Source organism: Notechis scutatus, chromosome 1 (assembly GCF_049901735.1).
Source record: "Notechis scutatus isolate UNSWTSFEM ecotype Mainland chromosome 1, rNotScu1.2, whole genome shotgun sequence".
Classification (NCBI taxonomy): Eukaryota; Metazoa; Chordata; class Lepidosauria; order Squamata; family Elapidae; genus Notechis; species Notechis scutatus.
The window spans coordinates 17,420,443-17,446,273 of record NC_142009.1 but is presented as its reverse complement, the minus strand read 5'-3'; the positions used below and the strand labels follow the sequence as shown (position 1 = coordinate 17,446,273).

Genomic DNA, 25,831 nt, shown 5'->3' with positions numbered 1-25,831 from the left:
CTTCTGAGGTCGATAAAATGAGGACCCAGATTGTTGGGGGCAACATGCTGACTCTGCAAACTGCTTAGAGCAGTGGCCCCCAACCTTTTTTGTGCCACGGCTCGGTACCGGCATCACAAAATGATCCGCGGCCCGGTACCGGCATCAGCACGCATGGCAAGGCGAGCCAAGTGACCAGCCAGCCAGCCGTCCCCCGCTTCTTCCCGCCACCTTCAACTCCTTCTTTGTACCTTTGTCGATGGGCTTCGGGACGGTCGCTCGGCTCGCCTTGCCTTGGGTGCTGAAAGAATCCTCGCGCCTTAGTTTTGTTCGAAGCCGCCCCCCTCGATGAAACTAAAGCGCGAGGATTCCTTCAGGACCCAAACGCCGCTTTCCAACTGGAAAAGCTCACCGGAAGCACTTTCTCATCAAAACAAGATGGCGGCGCCCAGCAAACCGGCGGCCTGGTAGAAAATGTTCCACAGACCGGTACCGGTCCGGGGCCCGGTGGTTGGGGACCCCTGGCTTAGAGGGCTGAAAAGCACTGTGAAGCTGTATATAAGTCTAAGTGCTATTTGCTATTGCTTTGCAGACATTCAGTACCAGCTGCCGTGAACTCAAGGGGGGCCTAGATGGGAGGTGGGAAACTTCAGGGGAAACAAAAGCTTACTGTATCTCTCCAAGAGAAGCTTCAAGGTCAGATAGCTGGGAACGGAACACAACTGCACACCAAATCTAGTCCTGAACTGACCGTTCTGAAACCATCTTGTTTAAATTTGATTGGACCTAAGGGAGCTGGGATCGGAGGCAAATGTTACACTTGGAGACTTCTGGTGCACACTTTTCAGTTCTGGTTTTGACTTAACTGCAATTCACTCGACTTCAAGTAAACTATATCTTCCTCACCCAAATGGAGTGAAGGATCATTCTTACTTAGAGGTTTAAGCAGAGACAGGTCTGACTGTGTTGTCTCATTCCGGTGAGAGAGAAGTTTCCTGAGGATCCCAAGACCCCTGAGCAGGAATCCAAAAGCTTGGAAGACTAAACTGGTGACCGACCCGGATTGGATCCTGCAACATGATCCTGGGACACACATATATTTTGCCTTCATTCATGAGTAGATTATTATTTGCCATCTGGTAGAAAGTAGAATGGGCATAAAGAAGGGAGAAAAGATTCAGAATGACACCAAAACTTAAATTTTTGCACCAAATATGTATTGGGAGGCCGCAGAAGGCTCTCTTAAGAGGTATACAATTGCAGCAACACAGAGGATAATTTTTCTAAGTATAAGTATTCAGAAATTATATTTTACATTTCCAAAACATCACAGCCTGGGCTCAGCCCTTTTAGTAATCTTCAATAGTTCAAGAAGGAATTATATTTAAAAAAATTAAAGTACCTTTTTTTCCTCCTTGTAACTGAACTGGATGTAAGATCAGCCAAGTGCTCTTAGACGGGGCTGGGAATTTAAAGAGTCTTAATGTTCATCATGTCTAGGGGGCTCCAGGTTGGCGAATGTTACCCTTAGGCAATCTGGGCCAATAACTCACCCATTATTATTATTTTTTACAAAAGATGTGTACACTTTCCCAAGCTGGTGAAAAATGAACTAGATCATGCTGGTTGAGAATTAATGGTGCCCTGGTCCAGCACACCTGGAGAGCACCATTAGTGGATTAAGTAGAAACATACAGGTGCAAAATTCACTGCTCAGTTTTAAGCAGCCTTCACCCAAAGGAAATGCTGCAGGTAGGAAGAAATTCTATGTTAGGCTAGGCTATCTGGATAAGCAGTTCAGTCTCTTCTCTGGCTGTAGTGGCTTTCAAGATTTCAAATAGGGAAGGATCATTTCGCTTGGACCGGCCCTGGAACTTTTTCAGTGTGCAAACTATTCATGCTGATCGATGTGCCAGTTAGCTCTGATCACCCAATGACATCTTGCAGTTAAAGGCCTCTCCATGAGAATACAAGAGGGAATACTATATGCCTTTTCTTTTCTTTTTTTGGAATCCAGACGACTTCCTTTCCCTATAATCTGGAGGAAAGCAGAGAGGAGCAGAAGTCCCAAGATAGATTTCCTACACACATTCATGGGAGACTGGGATATACAGAACTAGGCAACTTTTTGGACCCTTTGGGAATTTGAGATCATGTGGTAGCTGCAATTACAAAATGGCCACTGGGGTATATGTGTGTGTTCATCCACAAAATGGCAGCCACAAATAACACAGGTAATCACAAATCATTCATCTGAGAGAAAGCCCATAAATGAGTCAGTTGGTGTGAGCTTTCCTGGTTGTCAGCTTGCCTTTTGACCTTTTTTTTTTTTTAAAAAAGAAAGTCAAATGGGGAAGGAAGCCTGCTGTGACAGCAAGGAGAACAGCCTAGCTACGCGCATAATCATGTTTTCAAAATTAATCCCATTGTCTGTGTTAGCAAAATAGTCAGAATTGCAAGCCAGAGTATACGTCACATTCATTCTAGTGTCACCTTGTGCAAACTTTGTCAATTATCATCTTAGCACACATACTATTTCAGCCAAAATTTTGGGATAAAAGGCCATTCACAAATCATTTGCTTACACCCAGGGTCTTCAAACTTGGCAAATTTAAGACTTGTGGGCTTCAACTCCCAGAATTCCTGAGCTAACATGACTGGGGGAGGAATTCTGGGAGTTGAAGTCCACAAGTCTTAAAGCTGTCAAGTTTGAAGACCCCTGGTTTACACATTATCTGGTATTTCCATCAATACAATTGTGAAGACTGCTATTACTGAAGAGCTGACTCTGGGATTAATCACAGCAAGGTTATTCTTAACCATTATGGGGTTCCACAGGAGGTCTTAACACTTGTGATCCAGTGTCCCCCAGTATGTGTTGATTTGGTTGCAAATCCAGGGCTTTCTATTCCTCTTTTTCCTCTCAATGCATGTTTTATTTTTTTCTACTTCCTTCCCAATAAAAACCGGAGCATTCAGTTCTGTTTTTCAGCTGCAATGTTAATAGCACAACCAGAAATATTCCTGGATTTCATACTAAATGTAGGACTACAGTCTAAAATGGTTGGTTTACTCAAGAGGAAGCAACACAATTCGACATTTTCTTCTCCTTCAGTATTCTACTGTAGTATCGATCCATACAATCTAGTTTCTGGTTGCTAACCAGCACCCTGGTACTTGCCAGCCACGCTGGGCCATTTTGGAGGCAGCAGCAACAGCTGGCAGAGCACAGCTGCCAAGATCAAGAGCCACCCTTTTTCACGGGCGGTAAATCAGGGCCAAAACAAAGACTACTATATATTTGGTTTAGTTTAATTTAAATGAACTTAAATCTGTTCCATTCACATGATTACTCCCTACATATTAAGCAAGTTTCCCTATCAGTCACATGAACAATCTTAAATTTAGTAATTGGCAATGTTTGGAAGAGTGGTGTGTGTTGCATCCAAGGGTTGAGGGGGGGAGGGAGAACAATCTCTTGAGTTCCAAGGCTAACACGAATTTATCAGAGAGGGAAATCTTAGTGTTATAATCTAAACATGGGCTCTGGTTTCTTGCTATACTAATCAGACCAGCGTTGTAAATCAACTCCAGATGAGGATTTGCAGAGACAAACCAAGAGATAGGACGATGGTCATGAAGCTTAATCAGGACTCAGCAACCTTTCGATGAGATGGATCTAATCACTCGTGATAGCAGGGACCACACACACACACACACACACACACAAAGAGGTGGGTTTTGGCATTGTCACCTGAACTCTCCAGGAAATCTTACGAAATCCTGCTAGATTTGGCCATTGCAATTGCAATGTTCTAAGGGCCGTTAAAGAGTTTTGTGAGCACCAACAAGGCGTGCCCCAGGCCAGAGGGTATCCATGAGAGCTTGTTGCCGGGTTCCTGAAAAGCCACGTTGGTTGAGAAGTTAGGAAAGTTGAAGTCCAACACATTCACAAGCCCGGATTGAAAAATGCTACTTCCTGTTCCAGTCATGTCTGGGTATGTTGACCCAATCGGGCTAGCAAGAGGATCTCCAAGCAACATGAAACACGCTGCTTTTTTTTTTCTGATCAAATGGCACCATCAGCAATTCCAGGTTCGCATTTTCAGTGAGAATGCAACTGTGGCATATGCCAACTACACCAACCAAAGGAAAAACAAAAACAAACAGCATAATAGTGACATTTCGCTTCAGAGCTGAATGTCAAAAAACCTTCACAGTGCTTTTAATCCCAAAGATTCTTTCTTCATCTCCTCCTTGCCTTGAAGATATTTTTTTATTACTATTTTGTAAAAAGCTACTGGGAGTCAAATCGCCTATGCAATAGTCTTTTGTTTCATCACTTCTTTGTGGCATGACAATATTTCTCCCGTGCTCTCTTTGGAGTAAAAAAGAAAAAAAGAAGAAGAAAGAATCACCCACCCCATTGCTAGGAAATACTGAGAAGAATTTTTTGTCTTAAAATACACCTGGGTCCCATTCTGAAAAATAAAAAATTAATATTTTTCAGGTTGACTGACTTGGAGTGCATTGATAACGCCGTTGATATTTTCTTCTGGAACCTGTAAGGCAAAAAAACAAACAAAAAAACAAACAAAAATAAGGGTTGGTAGTTGGATAGCAATAACATTTAGGCTTATATACTGCCCCACTGTGCTTTTCAGCATTCTCTGGGTGGTTTACAATGTAAGCATTTGCCTATTGTCCCCAACAATCTGGGTCCTCATTTTACCAACCTTGGAAGGATGGAAGGCTGAGGCTGTCAGGATTGAACTCCAGGCTGTGGGCAGAATTTGCCTGCAATATTGCACTTTAACCACTGAGCCACTAGGGATTTTTCTCCCGACCAAATTCAGCCTGTGTCTGCTGTTCTAGGTCCCTGCCAGCAGTGGGAGCTCTTAGGTTGCCCCCATGTTATAACGTACTTTGCATTTGTGAGGTACCTTCTTCCCTGCATTTTGCAAGCAGAGATAGCCACTCTGTTCTGATGGGACTGTTAGTGTGGATGATAGCTCTGGTTCACATCTTTTGGATTATATTGTATTAGGTTAAGGTTATTTTTCTATTATGCTGTAGAGCAGTACTTCTCAACTTTAGCCACCTTAAGATGAGTGGACTTCAACCTCCAGAATTCCCCAGTCATCACAGAATTCTGGGAGTTGAAGTCTACTCATCTTAAAGTGGTTAAGGTGAGAAACACAGATTTAGACTGTCAATAGATTGTCTGCAGAGGAAACAGAAAATGAAGGAACCCCAATTTTGTTGTTAGACCCAACCTCTGCTCACCTTCTCTGATCTAAAGCTCCCTTGTATTTTAACTGGAACGTGGGAAGTTAAGCACTACAGGTAGTCATCAACTTAAAACAGTTCATTTAGTGACCATTCAATTTCAATAGTGCTGAAAAAAGTGACTTATGACCATTTTTCACACTTACAACCATAGCTGCATCCCCATGATCATGTGATCAAAATTCAGATGCTTGGCAACTGACTCATATTTATGACATTTGCAGTGTCCTGGAGTCATATGACCACTTTTTGCAACCTTCTGACAAACAAAATCAATGGGGAAGCCAGATTCACTTAACAATTGTGTTACCGGCTTAACAACCACAGTGATTCACTTAACAACTGTGGCAGGAAAGGTCATAAAATGGGGCAAAATTCACTGTCTTGCTTAAGAACAGAAATTCTGGGCTCAGTTGTGGTTATAAGTCAAGGGTTACCTGTATTATGCCAATGAACCAATCTTTTGGAAATAAAGTAAGAGCAACAGATTCACACTTCTCCCATTAACATTTTACATTTTTCTTCTTCTTCCCTTTGGAAGATAAACAACTTACTTTTTATTAAGCCAAAGGAAAATGATCAAAACCAAAACTGGAATAAAGATTTGGTGTTGCACTAGCAGAAAAGTAGTGTGCATAGAGACAACAACTACCTTAGCTTTCTCCCTTGACTCAACAAATTCCCTGCCTGGAGCTTATTTATGGGTAGATGAGCATTAGTAAGGTGAGACCCTCACCTGAAGAGGTAGGGCCAGATGCAGACATTATCACATGAGTGAGAAATAGGTCAGTGTGTTAGTTTTGAGATAGGAGTGGATGGGCTTATCTCACTGCTATGGTTAATGTTCAAGGAAAGTAAACCCAACGGATCTAATCATTTGACCTTCGCTATCTGAGATCATGTTGACTTTCTGCTCTTAAATACACACCGAGGCTTCCAAGTTGGAAAAAGAAGGTGATGCTAATAGTAAAGAGACAGGAAAAAAGGAGAAGCAATTTTGACTTTTCTCTTAATGGGTTAAAGGTCAGGTGGTGGAAAGGAGCTTAATGCCTTGTTAACAGGAAAAATAATGGGACACCCCCATGAGAATTGGAAGTGGGGTTGGTGAGGGCAGAAATACACAATACCTGGCTTGAAAATCCAGATAGTCCAGACGTGGTGTCAAATAGAAGAGAAAAACTGTTGAGAATTTCTGTAATTCTCAACATCTTCCCATAATGATCAGGTAAAGAATGATAAGCAAATGGATTTTGGCATTGGAACTTGTTGGAAGTTTATTTGCACACCACAGTTGTGAGACTTTTACTGGATGAATGTGTGGTAGGCAAAATTTGGTTTCAGTTGGTTCTTCCCTGAAGGGAAAATATTTTATATTTCCTTTTTAAAGTTTATAGCATGGTGGAGGGTGATTCTAGGAGGTATTGGAGAAGAAACCAGTATTCTTAAACAGCCCCCAGGTTTTTCAGATGTTCTTGGCTTTTTAATAAGGAAACAGGAATAAAATTCCCATAACCAGCTTGTGTACTTTTCAAAAATAAATCCAAACTTTTCTAATGTTTGTTTGGAGGGGGAGATTGCATTTAAAAAAAAAGAAAATGGCAAATCAATACACTATGAAAAGTCATTCCTACTGACAAGGACAATTTGAAAGGTTTCAAACCTTCAGCCAAACACTTAAGGCAGGAGGGAATTTCATTCGGCAGATTTCCTCTATAAGCCCCATACAAATAAGCAACACAATGTCCTTCAGAATCTCGTTCTTTTTATAGGGAAGATTAAGGAAATGCCTGAGGCTTAGCTGGGAAAAACATGTTTCCAACATCTCCAGGTAAAATTACTTTTGAATCTAGGGATAGCTACTTACTGGTCAGGCAAATAAACTTTCTCCAAGTCGGAGTTCTCCTGAGGTGTTGGCTAAGCCTGTCAGGAGATTCGCAACAGATGAGAAAGGCAAGCGACAAGAATGAGAGTAGTGTAGACATTATTCATCTCAATCAACTCACCAGTGCATGATCAAACTTAAATGTACTGATGTAATAGGCAGGGATATCTGCGGCAGCTAAAGGCTCAGAGATCTGAGCCACGATTCCACACTCATCTGAGGAGAAGAAAAAATTACGACTTCACAATGGCAAAAAGAGTTTGGCTGTAGTTTTCTGAGTCCCAATACCATCCAAATTAATTTACAGCAACATTCTGCATAGAATGGCCTATTCACATTGAAAAGAAACCCCTGCTTAGTTTATGAATCAGAAACCCCTTGAAGCATTCTTGCTTCAACAACTTGATTTCAACAACTCTCCCTTATCTCCTAGACTAAGGGTTGCCAACCCTTGGTCCGTGGACTGGTGCCTGAAACCGGTCAGCACAAACATGTAAAGCCCCATTTGCGGGACTGAGGCAGCATATGCGAAACCATGCCCCCTCCGGTCAGTGGAAAAACCTCCCTCCACGGAACTGGTCCTTGGTGCCTCAAAGGTTGGGGGGGCTGCTGTCCTAGACCTTATGAAATTTCAAAGCTCATAGTGTCTATAGCAGACATATCTGTCAGGCAAAACTAGTGAAATATTGCCAGACTGGATCCATGCTTCCCCCCCCCAAAAAAAAAATTGACTTCAGAGCTTCACAAAGGGCTACTTGTAGGTCCTGCATTGTTGGTAAACTGTAAATTACATTTTAAAAAAGAAGCATGCATTTGTTTCAATCTGCATGGGCTATCAGACCACATTTCCATGTGTACTAAAGAGGATGCCAAATATAACAAAGAGATATAAACAGTGACATGTGTTTTATCATTTCTACCAGACCATTATTAATTTAATGGCAGGATGGACAGTTGCCTTTTGCCTATCTATGGTAGCAATTCTTTTTGGTCCCTCTGGGGTATGCTGGAAAAAAATAAAATGGTGGACAGCAGCTTGCCTGTTCCATAAAAATGAAATGATGGAAGACACTAAGAAGTGGCTGCTAAAATCAGCTGTAGCAGAAGACAGAAAGAGCTGTTCTTCCTTGCCTGTTTTTTTAAAGAAACTATAGCTCTTCAAGGCAATAAGGATAAGAGGTGAATAATACATTCCAAGAGATATTTAGTTTAGTCCTACTTATCATGTGGACACAGATATATGTAAGGTGATTTAGCTGGGGGAGGAGGGTGCATAGTTCTGGCACTATTTTTAGAGTGATAATTAGGATTTAAATCTTTAGAACTTGTTTGTTTGCTGATTTTGCAACAAAGCAAAGCCAATCCTTCTGCATTTCGTGCCTCAGTCAGGAGCGTTCCAGATATTCTGGCCCAGATCTTTTACAAGCCTACCTCTCAGAGAGCAAGGACTATGGGAACTGCAGTCCAAAATGCTAGAAAATAGTGGGCTAAAAATGAAGCATGGATGGATGTGACTCAGTTAACTGATATATGCTATTTCTGTCTCCACTTTTCCCCAAGGTATTATAGATGTACTGAAGCTACAATTCTCTATATTCAGAGCATCTATCAGTGGCTGGATTATTTTGCTGACTTTCTCTATGGAGAACGATCACGAGCAATAGCAAAAACTTGGAAGCCTCATTAATACTAATACTTCCATGTTAGAAGTACTGATGTGCTTCCATGAGGAAAGAATTTGCCGGTGACATCACTGTTGCCTAGGGGAAGCCCAATTGGGGTGGGTGGGTCTCCTTTCATGTCCCCTCAAAGTTGCCCACTGAAGTGATACCCATTAATTTATTTGCATGCTTTCAAACCGCTGGGTCAGTGGGAGCTGGAGCATGTGGCAAGAGCTCACCCTGTCCTGCAGCAGCAATGGGTCCCGAACACAAGGCTGCCAATTATCAGCCCAGCATTCTAACCTTGTGAGCCACTGTTCTCCTTTGGAAAGCCTGATTATCATCGCACTAATGGCTAATTGACTTTGGTACTCTCACATAGGCCTTCTCCTCCCCTTTGCTGAAGGAAGTCTCAGATTTATAAGACTTTCCTCCCTTCCCAGCTTCATCGAAACAAAGGCAGCCAGGTATATTAGAAGAGACTGCAGAGATTGTAGCAGTGACGACATCACTGCCTAAAAATTCTCACTTTCCTGTAACCGACCCTGTAAGTTGGCTTGCAAGAAGAATTAATGGTTGCTGTCATGTAAAACTGATGGGCCAAATCTGCCTTTTTTTTCTTTCTGTCTCTGAAAAAGGGATGTTTTAAGAAGGTCATTCCTTCCTTGCTCTGAGTTGTCCTTCTCATACTGGCATTTCCTTGGCCTCAAAGCATTTGGGAGCACAGGGGAGAGCAGTTAAACAAGCCTATAAACAACCATGTAGGCTACAAAGTACGTAATCTTTATTGCAAGGAGAAGGCAAGGAAGGGCTGAGAGAATAGGGGAATCCTGCAGAGTTAATAATGTGGGATTTAATACTGTTAAAAATCCCTCTGAGGCAAAATAACAGAGGAAGTTGAGATGCAGAATAAAACTTTAGATAATAGGGAGCAGGCTGCAATCAGGGCCAGCCCTATCATTAGACAGATTGAGGTGACTGCCTTAAGCAGCAGACACCAAAATAGGATTCAATGTATTTATTCAGACATCCTCAGCATACGGAACTGTATTATGATATATCTTAACCTTTTGCCCAGACACCAAAAATGTCTTTGACTGGGCCTGGTTGCAAGGGTCCATGACAGGGGTGTCAAACTTGATTTCTGTCGTGTCCGTCGAGAAAGGAAGCTCGGAGTCAGTGACTTGGTTTCAGCTCTTTATTGGCTCCTGATACAGCTTAAACTTGAGGGGAAAAAACTGCGGCTTTTTTCTCGAGCCGCGGCGGTCGCCAATGACACCCTTGAATCTCCCGCGATTAGTTTCCACCAATCGCGGGGATTCGCAGCGGACCAATCAGTGCGGCTCGCCGACCAATCCGGTCGCCGCGCGCCTTAACCAATCGCGACGCTGGCTACGAGTATGTAAATTGACTTGTACAGAACACCCCTCCCCTCTTGGTTCGGTCCTACGTAACGTAGTCCCGTAGGTAGGCGGGCTTCGTACTTGTCTACTTGACTTGCGCAGCTTAGTTGTTGTTTGGTTCCCGGCCGGTTCGGTCGGGACTTCTGTTTCTCTTGGCCCTGTCGATGGAACCCCTGGAAGGCGTCGCTGGGCCTCTTGTTGCAGCTCCCTCCCGGTCTACCGGGTTGGTCGAGCTGCGACTTTCGCCGCTCCTGCCTGGTCTTTCCGGGCTGGTTGAGCTGGCCTGGCTGTTCCTTCCTGGTGAGACTTCGGGCTGGCTGTTGACTGGTGAGTATTGCTGGTTATTTCCTATTTGATCCTCTGTGTCTTCCTCCCCTCTTGGTTTGTGTTATCGGGTCGTCTGTGTTTTTGTTCTTGATCTTATTTGATCGATGTGGCGTTTCCATGTTTGTCCGTCGGTTGTCTGTGGCGGTAGGAGTGGGGTCCTGTCAGTTGGGTTATAGTTGCCGGTACCCATAGTGGGTCTCCGGTAAGGTTTTTTGCATAGACTGCGTCGCCTGGTGCAAAAACCCGGTGCTTGCTAGATGAGTCCGGGGGTTTTCCGGGTGTATGTGGGGTGTAGTCTGTCGAGTGGTGACCTTAGTTTTCTCCCCCATTAGTAATTCTGCCGGGCTTTTGTTAGTCGTTGTGTTAGGGGTGATATGTTGTATTAGGAGCATTTTATTTATTTTTTCTTGTATGTCCCGTGTTCGATCTTTTGGAGGGTTCTTTTTGTAAATTGAACCATCCGTTCTGCTCCTACCATTGGCCGCCGGATGCGCCGTCGCTGTCAGTGCGTGTCGTATGCCTCGCTCCGCTAGGAATCTTTCGAATTCCAGCGAGGTGAACTGGGGTCCGTTGTCTGACACGATGACATCCGGGAGACCGTGGGTTGCGAAGAGTTTGTTTAAGACCTTGGTTACCGCATCTGTTGTGGTGGTCTTCATGTTGCTTACCTCCAGCCAGTTGGAGTAAGCATCCACCGTGATGAGGAATGTGTTCCCTTTTGTGGGCCCGGCAAAGTCTATATGGAGTCTCGACCATGGTCCCCTGGGCGTTTCCCATTCTAAAATTGGTGCTGCTGGGGGATTTGGTCTGGTTTCTTGGCAGCGCGAGCACTTGGCTACCCAGGCCTCGATCTCCTTGTCCATACCTGGCCACCAAGCATAGCTTCTGGCTAAAGCTTTAGTCCTCACAATCCCGGGTGCCCTTCGTGTAATAATTGTAATACCTTCCCTTGCAGTTTTCCCGGTATGACCACCCTGTCCCCCCATAACAAACAACCTTTCTGTAGTGACAGTTCTGTTTGCCGGTTTCGGAATGTCCTGAATGCATCATCGCTGTCTTTCTCTGGCCATCCCTTTGCTACCCAATGTAATACCCGCGCCAGACGCTTGTCTTTATTAGTCTCTCGGGCAATGTCTGACGCGTTATGGGTAGGTCCGCAATGTCTCTATGCTGAGGGTGGTCGTCGTGGGAGCTGGATCGTCGTCTATGTCGGGAAGCGGCGAGCGGCTCAACGCGTCTGCATGGGAGATCGTCTTACCCGGTCTGTGTGTGAGCCGGTAGTCGTGGGCGGCGAGGAACTCAGACCACCTTGTCATCCTGGGGGATAGGATGTTCGGGTGGCCTTGTTCCCGCCAGGATGCCTAGCAGCGGCTTGTGGTCCGTGATGAGGGTGAATCGGCGGCCGTAGAGGTACTGTGGAACTTTTTACTGCTGCGACGATGGCCAGTGCCTCCTTATCTAATTGGCTGTAGTTTCTTTCGGGTTTGCTGAGTGTTCTTGAAAAGAAAGCGATGGGTGCTTCTTTTCCGTCTGGGAGTGTATGGCTGAGGACAGCGCCGACGCCAAATGGTGAGGCGTCGCATGTGACGGCGATGGGTAGGGTCTCATTATACTGAATGAGAACGGCATCCGAGGTGAGCAGGTCTTTGGTATTCTTGAATGCGGTGTTCTCCCGTTTCCCCCAGGTCCATTTGGCCGTCCTGTCCAGGAGCCTATGCAAGGCTCCGTGCGGTCGCCTTTTGGGGCAAGAACACATTGTAAAAATTTAGCAGTCCCAGAAATGCCTGCAGCTCTGTTTTGTTCTTGGGTGTGGGGGCTTCCTTTATGGCTTTGACCTTGCTTCCGGTTGGGTGGATGCCATGTCGGTCTAGGAGGTACCCCAGAAACTCGACTTGCTCTGTGTATAGCTGGCATTTCTCTTTCTTCACCTTTAGCCCGGCCCCTTTGAATTTTTCTAGTACCTCCCTTAGGCGACCCTCTAGTTCCTTCTGGTTGGCTGCTGACACCAATACATCGTCAAAATAGGGGACCACCCCTTGATTCCTCGCAGCAGTCTCTCCATGAGGCTCTGGAAAATTCCTGGGGCTACGCTGACTCCAAACTGGAGTCGGTTACAACGAAACGCTCCCGGTGGGTGACTATTGTTTGCGCCTCGGCGGTTTCTTCATCGACCGGCAGTTGCTGATAGGCTTGCGCCAGGTCGAGCCAAAGACCTTGCCCCCCCAGCGAGTGTAATAGGTGTTGCACTACTGGGACGGGGTAGGCGCTTTGTTGCAGGGCGCAATTGAGGGTGGCCTTATAGTCCCCGCAGATCCTTACTGACCCATCTGGTTTGACTGGGGTGACTATAGGGGTCTCCCACCGGGCGTGGTCGATTGGCTGCAAAACCCCTGTTTGACGAGTTTGTCAATCTGCTCGTCTATTTTCTTCCGGAGTGCAAAAGGCACCCGTCTGGGTTTTAGGCGATGGGGCGACATTTGGGTCTAGGCTAAAAGAGATAGGGGGCCCTTTGTACTTGCCTAGGGTGCCGTCGAATACTTCTTGGAAGTCCCTCGCCAGCTGCTGCTCCCAGTCGGCCTCTGTGGTGTGGTTTACTCCCGTGACCTCGATCCCGAGTGGCGCGAACCATTGGAGTCCTAAAAGGCTGGGTCGGTTCCGGTCCACGATAGTCAGGGGAAGTTTCGCGGTGCGGTTTTTGAAGGTCACCACGAACTGTCCGGTCCCAATGACGGGGATGCGGTTCCCCTGATAGTCCTTGATGATCAGTTTCTGGTTCTCCAGTCCTCTTTTCTGGATGTTTGGTACCAGGCGCTTGAGTTCTTTCCAGGCGACCATGGAGAGGTAGGATCCGGAGTCTACCTCCATCCGGCATGGTTCGCCCTCGATGCTCACCTCCACGTAGACCTTCCGGGCATCCGTGGTTTCGGCATGGCCGATGGTGACCGTCTGGTGGGTTTCTTCTCTCTGTCGGCCTTCCCCGCTCCGTCGTCCTCGGTTGTCTCGGTTCCAGCGATAGTCGGCTTGGCGATCTCTGGTTCTCGGGGGTGTCGTCTCGTCCCCGGTTGCTTGGTTCTCGCCGGCGGGGCTGTGTGTCTTTTGAGTCGGCAGACTCGGGCGATGTGGCCCTTCTTGTTGCACTGCCGGCAGATCGCGCCGATAAAACGGCACTCGGATCGAAAGTGGTTTCCCCGCACCCGGCGCACTGGTTCCCCGACTTACGACCCGTTGATCTCGCCGGTCCCGTCCTGTTTGTAGTCGGTGGACGTCTTCCTCCTCGTCCGTAGTATCGGAGGCGGAGTCCAGGTCCCCGTGGTGTGTGGTGGTTTCTCGTCGGCTTGTCTCGGGGGTTTCAGTGTGGTCCCGTTGTCTGCCCTCCGAAGTCTGGCTGCTGACTTCCGGGTGGCTTCGCTGCGGAAGCTTCGGCCAGGGCGTCCCGAGGTCGATGTTGCCTTTCGCCATCAGTCGACTTTTAGTGCCTGATCCCTGAGGCCTAGGACCACGCGGTCTCGGAGGACATCGTCCAGGTCCCTGAACTCGCACATCCCCCTAGGTCTCGCAAGGCGGCTATAAAGTCGCTAATGCTCTCGTCCTGCCGCTGGTTTCGCCGATAGAACTCATCCCGCCGGATGAGGATGGGCACAGCGGGGCGTAGTGGTTCCGAAGGAGTGGCTCGAGATCGGCCCAGTCCATCGCCTTCACGTCCTCTGGCTTCGCGAGGGCTTTTGCCATCTTAAACACTGCGGGCCCGCAGTGTGTGAGGAAAACGGCCCTTTCTTCTGCCCGTTCGCATCCTTCAAATTGCTACTTTCGAGGAACATCAGGAATCTATCCGTGTACGATTCCCAGTCCTCGGTAGCGGGGTTGAAGGGTGCTGGTGGGGTCATGCTGGCCATCTTGTCGGTCCTTTGTCTTCCTCGGGACACGTGCTCGGTGGTTATTCTCTGGATCCCACCTTCGCCGCCAGTGTCGTGTCCGTCGAGAAAGGAAGCTCGGAGTCAGTGACTTGGTTTCAGCTCTTTATTGGCTCCTGATACAGCTTAAACTTGAGGGGAAAAACTGCGGCTTTTTATTCTCGAGCCGCGGCGGTCGCGACCAATGACACCCTTTTTCGATCTCCGCGATTAGTTTCCACCAATCGCGGGGATTCGCAGCGACCAATCAGTGCGGCTCGCTTCGACCAATCCGGTCGCCGCGCGCCTTAACCAATCGCGACGCGGGGCTACGAGTATGTAAATTGACTTGTACAGAACAATTTCATTGAGGGCCACATCAGGGTTGTGTTTGACCTTGGGGGGCCGGGGTGGAGAGGCCAGGGTAGGCATGGCCAGCTCGACGTCACTCCTGTCGGGGACGCCTGGGGTGTCCTGAACACTCTGCCAGCGAAAACGGACTCTCGAGCTCCATTTTCACTGGCAGAGGGTTGCAGGAGGCCGTGGTAGCCAAAAATGGAGCTCGGGAGCCCGTTTTCACTGGCAGAAGCACCGTGGGCCAGTCCTTCGCTGTTTCCAGGGCGGCCCCGTGGGCCAGATCTAAGTGGCCCCTGGGCCTTGAGTTTGACACCCCTGCTCTATGTAATCACTGTATTCAACTGAGCTGGCACGAAATCAAATTTAAATAGTGCCCCTCCAGAGCACTATTCAAAGATCAGTGTGGCTCTTGGCCTAGAAAAGGATTACTTAATTCTAATACAGACAATTCTAATACAGACAATACTCAGATCCCAAAGAGATCTGGATTCAATCATCCTTTGGCCATGAAGCTTTCTGAGTCACCTTGGAACAGCTACTTTCCTATTTGCAATGATTTGGTAATAGAACTGCCAATCAAAACATGTTAACACACAGTACCTCCCCCCCAATGTATATTTTTGGGGAAGAATTAAGGGGAGAGAGATTTGTGTGGATTGGAAGGAAGGTCAGATTCTGAGCCTAAGAAAACGTTCATCTCTCTAAGTGACATTAGATAGGTTGCAACTCTTAAAATCATTTAATGAAGTTAATGTTTAAAGAGGGATCCAATTAACCAAATGACTGTGCAATTTTATACTTTTCCCAAGTTCTGCCTTCTCAAGTTACCAGAGATTGGAAATATGGAGAAAAAAGAACTTCCAAAGAAGGGAAGGGCTTGAGGATAACATCAAAACTGTTAAAACTTTTGTGTCTGTTTATTTGTTTGTAACCTTCAACTAAGTGAAATGAAGCATTCATAGGGCAACCATTTTTGAATCAATATATCTCAAACGTTTTCACTTACAGAATGCATCAAAAATCCAGGAGCCATGACTCATGTGGGACTGAAATTTGCAAAGTTTATCATTTCTAATGCTCCCTACCAGCTTCCAACAAGGAAGATTAATGGGGAAACCGGCAGGATGTTGGAAATTACTCCTGTTCCCACTGATTTTTATCTGCCTGTCACTTATGACTGTGTTGCTTAGCAATGGTCCAATTATTGTCATTAACCAAGGACTACCTGTAATACTTTCAGAATAATGATTCCTTAACATCAGCTTGGAGGAGCATTTAGCAACAAGGGCAGTCTTCAGATAATCTTCCCAGAGGGATGCACTTTTTGATATTATTGGATGGATTTCAGCAATATTAAGTTAAACCCCCCCCCCAACAACCACAAAAGGAGCAGAGGGGTTTCTTCTGATCCAGATGGGGCAACAGAGAAAGGCAGAGAAAGCCAGCAGCCAATCAGTATGACGTAACATACCAAAGCCGAGAGGTTGCCCTCCAATGCGAACCATCTTCCAGAGTTCTCCTGATGCGCTTGTAAACAACAGATTATTAGGAAATCTAAACAGAGAGAGACAGAGAAAATAGCAGAAAAAAGAAAGAAGTGTCAAAACAATACACACACACACACACACACACACACACACAATCAATTCTGAATCAATAATTCAATGGTGGCTGAGGGATATCTACACACACCTATCTCTCTCTATTTATCATCTATCTGTCTATTACCTATCAATCAATCATTCATCTATTTATATTGATCTCATTCATCTATTAATCTCTATCCTATTAATCTCTCTCTATCATCTATCTATCAATCAATCAATCTATCTATCTATCTATCTATCTATCTATCTATCTATCTATCTATCTATCTATCTATCTACCTACCTACCTATCTATCTATTTATATCTATCTATCATTCATGTCTATTTGTCTGTCTATCTATCTATCCATCCACCCATCATCCTCTTTTTCAAAGGAGGCAACCTTTATGGACTGGGAGTATAACTGGATTTCTGAGCCCATCTCAGAAAATGGCTGCCAAGAGAAACTTTTTATAAAATGACTGCCTTAGTGGGCATGGCTTGTTATGAAACACCCATTTTTCAGAAGGTTGGGGCGCTCCTCAGAATATTCTCTATCTCACTCCAATAAATCAAATATTTATTACAGTTATAGATCAACATGTATCCCACCCTAGGGAAGCCTAAACACATTCTTGAAGATATGTGTGACTGTGCAGCAGCATGCATCTTTCTATCTGATTTTCAAAATAAAAATATTTTAAAAGACCAAGAGAGTTATTGAAGCATCAAAAGTTTTTCTTGCAAAAAAAATGGTTGTGGTTATATATCTCTGGTTGGACCAGGAACATCTTAATTATTCTGGGAATTTTTTCAGTCCCTTCTTGACAAAGCACATAACTTTGAGACATCCAAAATCTTGACAAGTATTCCAGATTTATTCCAGCTCTTACCTTTTCTGCGTCTGTACATCCATCACCAAAGAAATGTATCCCTCAATGAGAGAAAATGAGAAAAAACGAATGTGTTCAGAATCTTCATTGCTTGCCACTAAATCTTTTACTCTGGAGTAAAGAAAGAGCCAAAGACAAGCATGGTTAGGGTCTATTCAATTTACACAAAGTCTATTGGATATGGACTGAGGCTGTCAAATTACTGTTCCTAGTTATCATGGTTTGGAGATATATTATACTGGACTTTTTTCTTAGAGTCTGTAGAAAGTTGAGAGGAGTTTTTCTAAGCATCATTTCTCAAATTGTGAATCTGAGGTCGCCACTAGATTTCAGCATTGCCTAGAAGGGTCCTATTGGTTCCTAGATAGAAGTTGAGAGAAGACACTCTAGGGCAGGAGTGTCAAACTCGCAGTCGTCACGGCATGTCACGTGATGTATCACAACATTTTCCCCCTTTGCTAAACCGGCCGTGGCCAGCGCGTGATGCATCTGGCCTGTGGGCTGCGAGTTTGACAGCCCTGCTCTAGGCAAATGGCCTGAAGATGTGATATTTTCAATAATAAAAATACAGTGTTCTTTACTTGAATTTAAACTTAAAACATTGCCCTCACAAAATTAGATGAGGGCAATTTTTCAGTAATAATTATTTGGTGCTCCAGCTTTCTTTCTAGTAACAGCAGTTCAAGGATTTTTAACATTTTCAACTATATCCCGGAATTAAGAAGTCTGAGAACCTATTTTCTGGACCACATTCCCTTGGTATCTATGGAGATTCTCAATCATCCTGGTCATGGTTGTTTCTTGGGCTTTTTTCCTTTGAAAAAGTTTTGCTTCTCATCCAACAAGCTAACTGACTGGTGGGGAAATGGAAGTATTTAGCAGTCCCAAAAAGATTTCACACCTATTCATAATCTGATTCAGGTGACCCTGAGTATACAGGTAAACCCCCAAGTAACCTTAAAGAGATAACAGCCAGATGACCGCAAAGAATATAAAACCTTCCAGTCTCCACCAGTAACTTAGAATTGAAGAAGCTTTTTGGATGAGAAGTGAAACGTTTTCAAAGGAAAAAAATGAAGAAAGTCCAGTTGCCTTTTGGAAAAAAAGCACCTTTGGGACATGTTCCCTTAGAGAAAAAATGGAATAGGCCAAATAACTTCCTAGAATCTGTCAGAACTGCCATGCTGTTCCGGGTATGCTTCGCTATATGCCAGTGTCTGCCATGAGCAATGGAGGGAGGGAGGGAGCTGTGAGGCAGGTGAAGGGGAGGAGCATGTTTCTGGGGAATCAAAACTATGCATCGTGCCATCCCATGAGAACCACCGGCAGTTCCAAAATCACATCATGGAATGCAGCACCCATCTTTGCCCACCAACCCAACAAAACAATTTGTTGGAATGTAATTGGACAAGCACAGATAACTAAAGTGGGAGGGGGAGAAAAGGGAACAGTTAACCATATGCTTTGGGCGTAAAAACTCAGACCCGGTTTTGCTATGTTACAACCAATTTGCCTTAGTATAGTATACTTATTGTAGCCATGGTCTTGAGAGTCTTTCTTTGCTAGGAGCTTTACTTGGGTAGCTGACCGACTCTCAGTAAGACTACATGATTAGCGTATTGCAGCCAGGGGTGGGATTCTACCAGTTCGCACCTATTCTCTAGAACTGGTTGTTAACATTCTAAGCAGTTCTGAGAACTGGTTGTTAGAAGAAATTACTGGCCTAATCCTGTAAGGAAGGCAGGAAGGAAACATTCTGGTGTTGCTTACAGAAACTTCCTCTCCGTTAATCCTTATTACATTCTTGGCAGGACTAGACTTCCTGTCTCTGGAGTTTCTTTTCCCTCCTTTGCTGGTACTTTGCTTGTGTGGAGTGACCATTCAAAGTTACATTGGTACTGAAAAAAGTGACTTATGACCATTTTTCACACTTACGACTGTTGCAGCATTCCCACAGTCACAAGAGGCCAGGCGAGGAGATGCGTGCCTTGATGTGAGTGATGTTGAGTTGGCCACGCCCAGCCAATAACATGACCACCAAGCCACGCCCACCACCTAAGCCACGCCCACAGAACCGGTTGTTAAAAAGTTTGAATCCCACCCCTGATTGCAGCCTTATATGAAAAACAACCAAATGCTTCCTGAATGGGTTGGATAATAACACTTGCTGGCTGGGGATGACTGGAGTTGTAGTCCATCCAGAGGCACCAAGGCCAAGGAAGGCTGGTTTAGTTTGAGGACATATTTATTGAAAGATCCAACTTCCCTCCACTACTATGAGAAATATTCTTAATGGGATTAAAATAAGCGAGTTTAGAAAAGAAAATACCCCAGTCTGAACATACCCATTGGAGTAAAACATGACATCCATAAGGAGTGTAGCAACAGAGGGAAGGGTATCAGGGTCCAGGCTGGTGACACAGAACATGTTACTCGGACTGGAAAGGGGGTGGATGACAGGCCTTTGAACTGGAAGAGAGGGAGAGAGAGACAGGAAGGTTGAAGGCTTCATAATGAAAAAATAAAACTGCAGTATGGATTCCACATTTCTAACACCACTAGAAATACAATAATGCAAATATTTTTTTACAGACAGAAAACTAACATGACAAGGAAAATTTTCTTGGAATGTTAGTTTTCTACACACAACGTAAGGGTATTCAACCATCCCCATGTCCTGAGTTGCAAGACTAATGGAAGACTGCATGCAATGGCAACTTGTTTGTAGTGCCAGAGGTTGCAATCCTATGTGCCAAATGAAAGCATCTTGAGGACTGATTATAAGTCAGATGTATGCACTATAGGTAGTCCTCGACTTACAACCATAACTGCTGTGGCTCTCCTTCTCTGTTTTCAGAGCATAGGGGTTGAGAAACAAGTCTGTCCTTGAAAAACTCTGTACAGGCATAACAACCTTTTACCACCATTGCTACAGATAGTAGTAATGAAAAAGGCAGAAAGTGGAGGAACATTTTTAGTTGCAGAATTCACTATCCACCTATTTCTTCGACATGCCCCAACAACAAGAAAACAAATGACTCCCGGGGACTTCCGGTTTGTCGGCCATGAGCGGCAGGGATTTGCGAAGCTGCGCGATCCCTGCCGCGCTAGCCGTTTTTGGGGCTCCGATCCGGACGGGTGCGAGCTAGGCTGCCCTGCAGGGGCAGCTGAAGGTAGGGGGATCCGGAGAGGGGTTTGGAGGTGTTGCAGACCCCCTCCCGGCCGGCAGAACCCCTTTTCTCAGGACGGTGCAGCGGCGGTCCGTAATGGCCGCCACAAAGAAGCTGGCAGCCGGGTAAGAATGCGCAGGAGGAAATGGAGAAAATGCTTGAAAGGAGAAAGTTTTTCTTGGTTCCTAGGACTCTAAGACATATTTAACAAAATTCCTGAAAAGTATGACTTTCTGAATGATACCTTCGAGAAGAGGAAAAAGCGGCAGTTTGATGGTGCTGAAAGGATAGCTTACCTTCTTTTTCTACGGAATAAAAAGTGAATATTAAGAAACCTATTTTTTTTTAGGTGAAAACTGGCTCTAAGCGATGAGTGGGAAAAGAGAGGACTAAAAAAAATATTTGTATGCTAAGACTTTGTTGGAGGAGATGCCTTAAGGATTGAAAGACTAAAATATATTGCAACAAGATTTTAAGAAATAGATTTGGACTTTCTTTTTCTGATTGATACTACCCTAGGAGGAGAGAGTGGGAACTCTGTCTTGGTTTGGACTGATTGATAACTTTGGGATTGTTTTATTTTTCCTTTGGAATATTTTGGTTGTTGTAAGAGAAAAGAAAAGAAAAGATTTATAATGGCTCCTTCTATTGAGGAACTGAGAAGGGACTATGAGCAAGCAAAAAAAATGGTAAAGCTGGTTTGAAAGAAGCCTGCCTTTTTTTGGAAATGGCACTCATTAACTATCAACAAACATTGCAACAGATGAAGACAGCAGAAGAAGAAGAAGGAGAGGAAGCCATCTTTAATAAATCTCAGAACTCGACCAAGAGGGAAGGAAGAGGGAAAGGAAGAGAAATAAAGGACTTAAGATTTAAAAAAGCATTTAAGAAAGGGAAAAACAAGGTGCAAAATCAATATAATGATGGTAAACAAAAGGAAAGAGGAATACGACAGAGAAGGGAAGCCAGTAAGGCAGAGGCTAGAAGAAGTGGGGGTAGAAAGGTTTGTTGGGAGAAGAAAGAAAGGGAAAAGGTGGAGAAAAGCTACAAAGTTTTGAAATTAAATGGGAAAAAAGGAATCTTTTTAGGGATAAAGGATAAGTATAATTTCTGCAAAGAGATTTTGCAAGGTACATAAGATGATATTGTAGTATTGTATTAGAAATAGAAAACTTAAATGGCTTAAGAGTTGATAAGAGATTAAAATGTTGAAATGTTAATAATGATTGGTTTTAAAATTTAATAATATGAGGGGAGATTTAGAATATTGAGCTTTAATTAAAGAGTTTAATAAGATTATGGTATTGATGTTATTATAAAATTTTTATTATAGTATTTGTTTTTAATATTTAGATTTACTGTTTAACTATGTATTTAATTATTCTGGATGTATTATTCAGTTAGAATGTACCAAGCAAAATCGGATTGGGTATTGGGTGTTATTTTAAAGATTAACTTGATTAATTTAGTGGGGAGATAGAAAGGCATCATACTCTGATTAGTGATTTCAGGAGAAATTTCTTTTTTTTATAAGGAATGAGACAAAGGTACAATAAAGAATGGACAAAAGATACAAATATAATGACTCAAATTAAGATGATTAATTAAGATAGAATTAAAAAGAGTGAAATATGGGGAGAAGTTAATATAGAAGACTTAGAATGGTAAATAAAATAAGTAATGATATGTAATATGAGCATGAATACAGTTGAAGTCCATGAAGAAAGAGATACCTGGGTCCAAGTTACTTTCCAAAAAGATTTTTTTATGTTTTGTGTGTTGTGTATATATGTTTTTTTTTTTTTTTGGGGGGAGAATTAATGAAACCTTGCAGAAATATAGAATGAGAATAATGGTAACTAAGTCAGAAAGAAATAGATGAAATAATAATAATAAAATGGAATAAGAGTAAAGAGAAATAAAGAAAAATGGATAAGAGGTTTTTGTATGTTTATATGGAAATGGTTTAAAACAGAATTATAGTTCATCTGATTTGTTAAATTAATAATGGAAAAAGGTTTAAATATGTAATGGATAATGATGACTTGTGTGTGTTTGAAAATTAATAAAACTTGTTTTAAAAAAAAGAAAAGAAAACAAATGACTCCCTTCCAAAATAGGAGCACTAATTCTGCGTCCCTTTGGAGGCAAGAGAAAGGAAGAATGCTAAGAAACTCTTTAAAAGGTACCAGAAAAATGGGGGGAAAAACATATTCCTCCAGGCTACACCTTTATTCCAGGTTGGAATGACACAGAGTGAATTTCCCAGAGGGAAGGAGTTGAAAAGGAAGGATTCTTAGGCACTTATCAATGCGTTTGAAATATATTGTCTCCAGGGCTGGGCTGCTGGGGGTTTGCAGGGGTTCGGGAGAGCCCCTAGCTAAGATTCTGTGCAATTCAGAGAATCCCCAAATCCCACTTCTGGCTTTCCCCGCCCACCTCTCCCCTCCCCTGAGTCCCCACGCATCCTGTTTTGGATGCAGGTAAGTGCAGGGCGTGCACAGAGGTTTGGGAAGGCCGGAAATGGGCCTGTTTCCGGCTTCCAGAGAGCCTCCAGGGCCCAGTCTCCGGAGTACAGGGAGGGCGACCCCCCCCCCACCATGGTGCAGGAGGCTGATTAGGCCACGCCCACCGTGGCCACACCCACTCAGCAACCAGGCAGAGAACCCTTTGCTAAAATTTTTGAAGCCCACCCCTGATTATCTTCCCTTAGGCAATCAGCTTTTATGAGTTGGATGAGAAAAGAAGAACTGGCCCAGACGTGGGACAGATGAAGAAGGCAAGGGAGTTCTTTACCCAGTTTTGGTTTCATAAATCCATTGGTTATCCCAAGGTTATCGGCAGCCACAGTCTCCCCATTCACGACTTTGAGGATGGTGAACTCAGAAGCCAGGGTGTGTGTGACAAAGGCCAGGTCCCTCTCGCGCACCTGAGGGGAAAAAAAAAATCTCCTTAGGGAACGAACATCATGTCAACTTTCAGGAATTTAACTCTTCATCAATGGAATCAATTGACCTGGGATAGGAGCTGGGAGTTCTTGTAGATCACAAACATTTGCACTTTGTGTGTGAAAGCTACCACCAGACTGGGCTATAGAGGCCATGTTTATATTATAAGGTTATGCCCTGTTCCTATCTTTTTTTATCATGGATGGGTTGACATAAGAGGCTCAACTCTTAGCTCTGTTTTTTTTTTAAATACAGTTACTGCCTTCACACCATATGCTATGCCTGAATAATTACAAATATTGAACAATGCCTTTTCTTTGGGTCTCTTGAAATGTTTGACTGACCAGGTAAGATTTCTAAACTATTGATGAACTATTCTGAATTGAAGTAAGAATTCAGAATTCTGAACTTCACAAATGACAATTAAGTAGGCCTTTCTCTAAAGCACTTCACGTTCCTTATTCACAATTACTTAGCAGCCAAACCTGTCTTGTATTATTGGAAACTTCTTAAACCTGCTGTTCCAATTTTGCAATTGGTTAACAAATATTGGTTGTTAAGCAAGACGTTTGTTGAATATACATGATCATAGAATAGAACAGAATAGAATAGAATGAGCTAGAAGGGGTCTTGGAGGTTTTCTAGTCCAGTCCCTGCTAAAGCAGGGAAACCTATAGCATTTCAGGATAAGTGTTTGTCTAGTCTCTTCTTAAAAACATCCAATGATGGAGCGTCCACGATTTCTGAAGGCAAGCTGTTCCACTGGTTAATTATCCTCACTGTTAGAAAGCTTCTCTTTAATTCCAGGTTGTTTCTCTCTTTGATTAGTTTTCAGCCACTGTTTCTTGTCCAGGTTGGAAACTAATCAAAGGGAGAAGCAACCTGGAATCATAATGTGTCACAAACTACTGCAATACAAATGCTGATGGACATGATTGCTTCTTCTTACTTTTCTATTTCCAACCCCCCATTCTTAACCCAAAACAGATCTTTTATCTCCACCAAGTGGTTTATTCGCTTTTTCTGCAAACAGTCCTCATTTAGGGACTGCCCTGTACAGTGATTGTTCATAGTAGCAATGAAAAAGTAACGTTGCACCCAATCCTTGTGTTTATGACTGTCACAAGTCTCTAAAGCAAAGGAAAGCTGAAGTAAGATTATAAACACAATCATGATTTCACTTAGCAACCACTTCATTTAAATGACCAAGTTGTTGGCCCCAATTGTGGTTGAAAACAAGGACTGGTTGTACTCAAAAAGCACTCAGCATTCAATGCCTGAACACTTGGGTCCTTGCTCTGCATGGTTGATCATAAAAGTAATGTCATTTGTTGCATGGAAATACAGACAGCGTTTCATCTTTTTTTATTAGATAACATTTTTTAAAAGGTCCTAAAAATGGACCGGAGGCAGTACAGACATATTTGTAAAAGACAAGAATGCATTGTCCTGCTTATTCAAAGAAGTTGAGAAAGGTCTGAAGGATAACAATATAAGATTCTAAACATTTAACCAACAATCACAGATGATCTCAAAATGTGGGTGGTAATGTATACGTGGTCAGATGGTCCTGGTTAAACTGCGATCCTGGACAACTAGGGAAAAATGCAAACTAATGGTTTTCTGAGCCCATAGGTTTGGCTCAGCTGAGTTCAAGAAGAGGGATCTCTAAACTTGGCAACTTTAAGACTTGTGGACTTCAACTCCCAGAATTCCTCAGCCAGCTTAGCTTAAAGTGGCTAAGATTGGAGACCCCGGTTCAAGAAAACAAACAAGAGTGTCAAAGCTTACTAAGCGCATTATAGAATTTATCATGAATCCAAGGAAAAATCAATGGGAAAATAGCATAAGAATTTAGCTTCACCCCTTCAAATGTGCGCTTAATTCTTATAAGGATGTCTGTGGAGATTCTCAATCATCCAGGTCATGGATGTCCCAGAGTTGCTTTTCAAAAGGTAATTTTCTTAATCCAGGTGCCTTTTGAAAAACAACTGTTGGGACACTTATTAGGATCTTGGTGGAAAGAATATGCCTCCTTCTCCCAGCATTAGTTCACATCAAGTTTTCCTTACCAGAATAAAGTCTGTCTGATAGGTGGAGAGCATAAATACTGAGATATTCTGACTGGCTAGTGGAGCTATGACTGATTTGGCAATTTTGGTCACACCGATAGGCTGAGAGCCGGAGAAGCCACCTCCTCCCGAGACGACGTTGAGGGCCAACCATGTTGCATCTGCTACGCTCAAGTGTTCTGATGAAGGGAGCTCTGAAACAGAAAGGTGAAAAGGCACAGAAAACAGTTTTATTTATTGCCTTTTAATGAAAAGAAAATAAGCACTACCCTGTTAGATTGGATCTCTTGGCTCACCTATAATCACTATTGCTATTTATGCTGCTGAGAGCCAATTTGGTCTAGTGTTTAAGGCACCAGGCTAGAAGCCAGGA

General features: G+C 43.8%; 1 protein-coding gene across 1 annotated transcript in view; it reads right to left on the bottom strand.

Annotated features, from left to right (window-relative positions):
- Positions 1-1,174: 1,174 nt before the first annotated feature.
- Positions 1,175-25,831, bottom strand: part of CASTOR2 (cytosolic arginine sensor for mTORC1 subunit 2) — a 103,818-nt gene continuing 79,161 nt past the window's right edge. The window contains exons 3-9 of the mRNA XM_026672359.2: positions 25,459-25,652; positions 23,235-23,367; positions 19,614-19,737; positions 17,269-17,379; positions 16,260-16,342; positions 7,272-7,366; positions 1,175-4,541 (exon numbers count right to left, since the gene is read on the bottom strand). Coding sequence (XP_026528144.1) covers positions 4,476-4,541; positions 7,272-7,366; positions 16,260-16,342; positions 17,269-17,379; positions 19,614-19,737; positions 23,235-23,367; positions 25,459-25,652 — 806 coding nt within the window. The 3' untranslated portion in view covers positions 1,175-4,475. The remainder of the gene's footprint in view (positions 4,542-7,271; positions 7,367-16,259; positions 16,343-17,268; positions 17,380-19,613; positions 19,738-23,234; positions 23,368-25,458; positions 25,653-25,831) is intronic.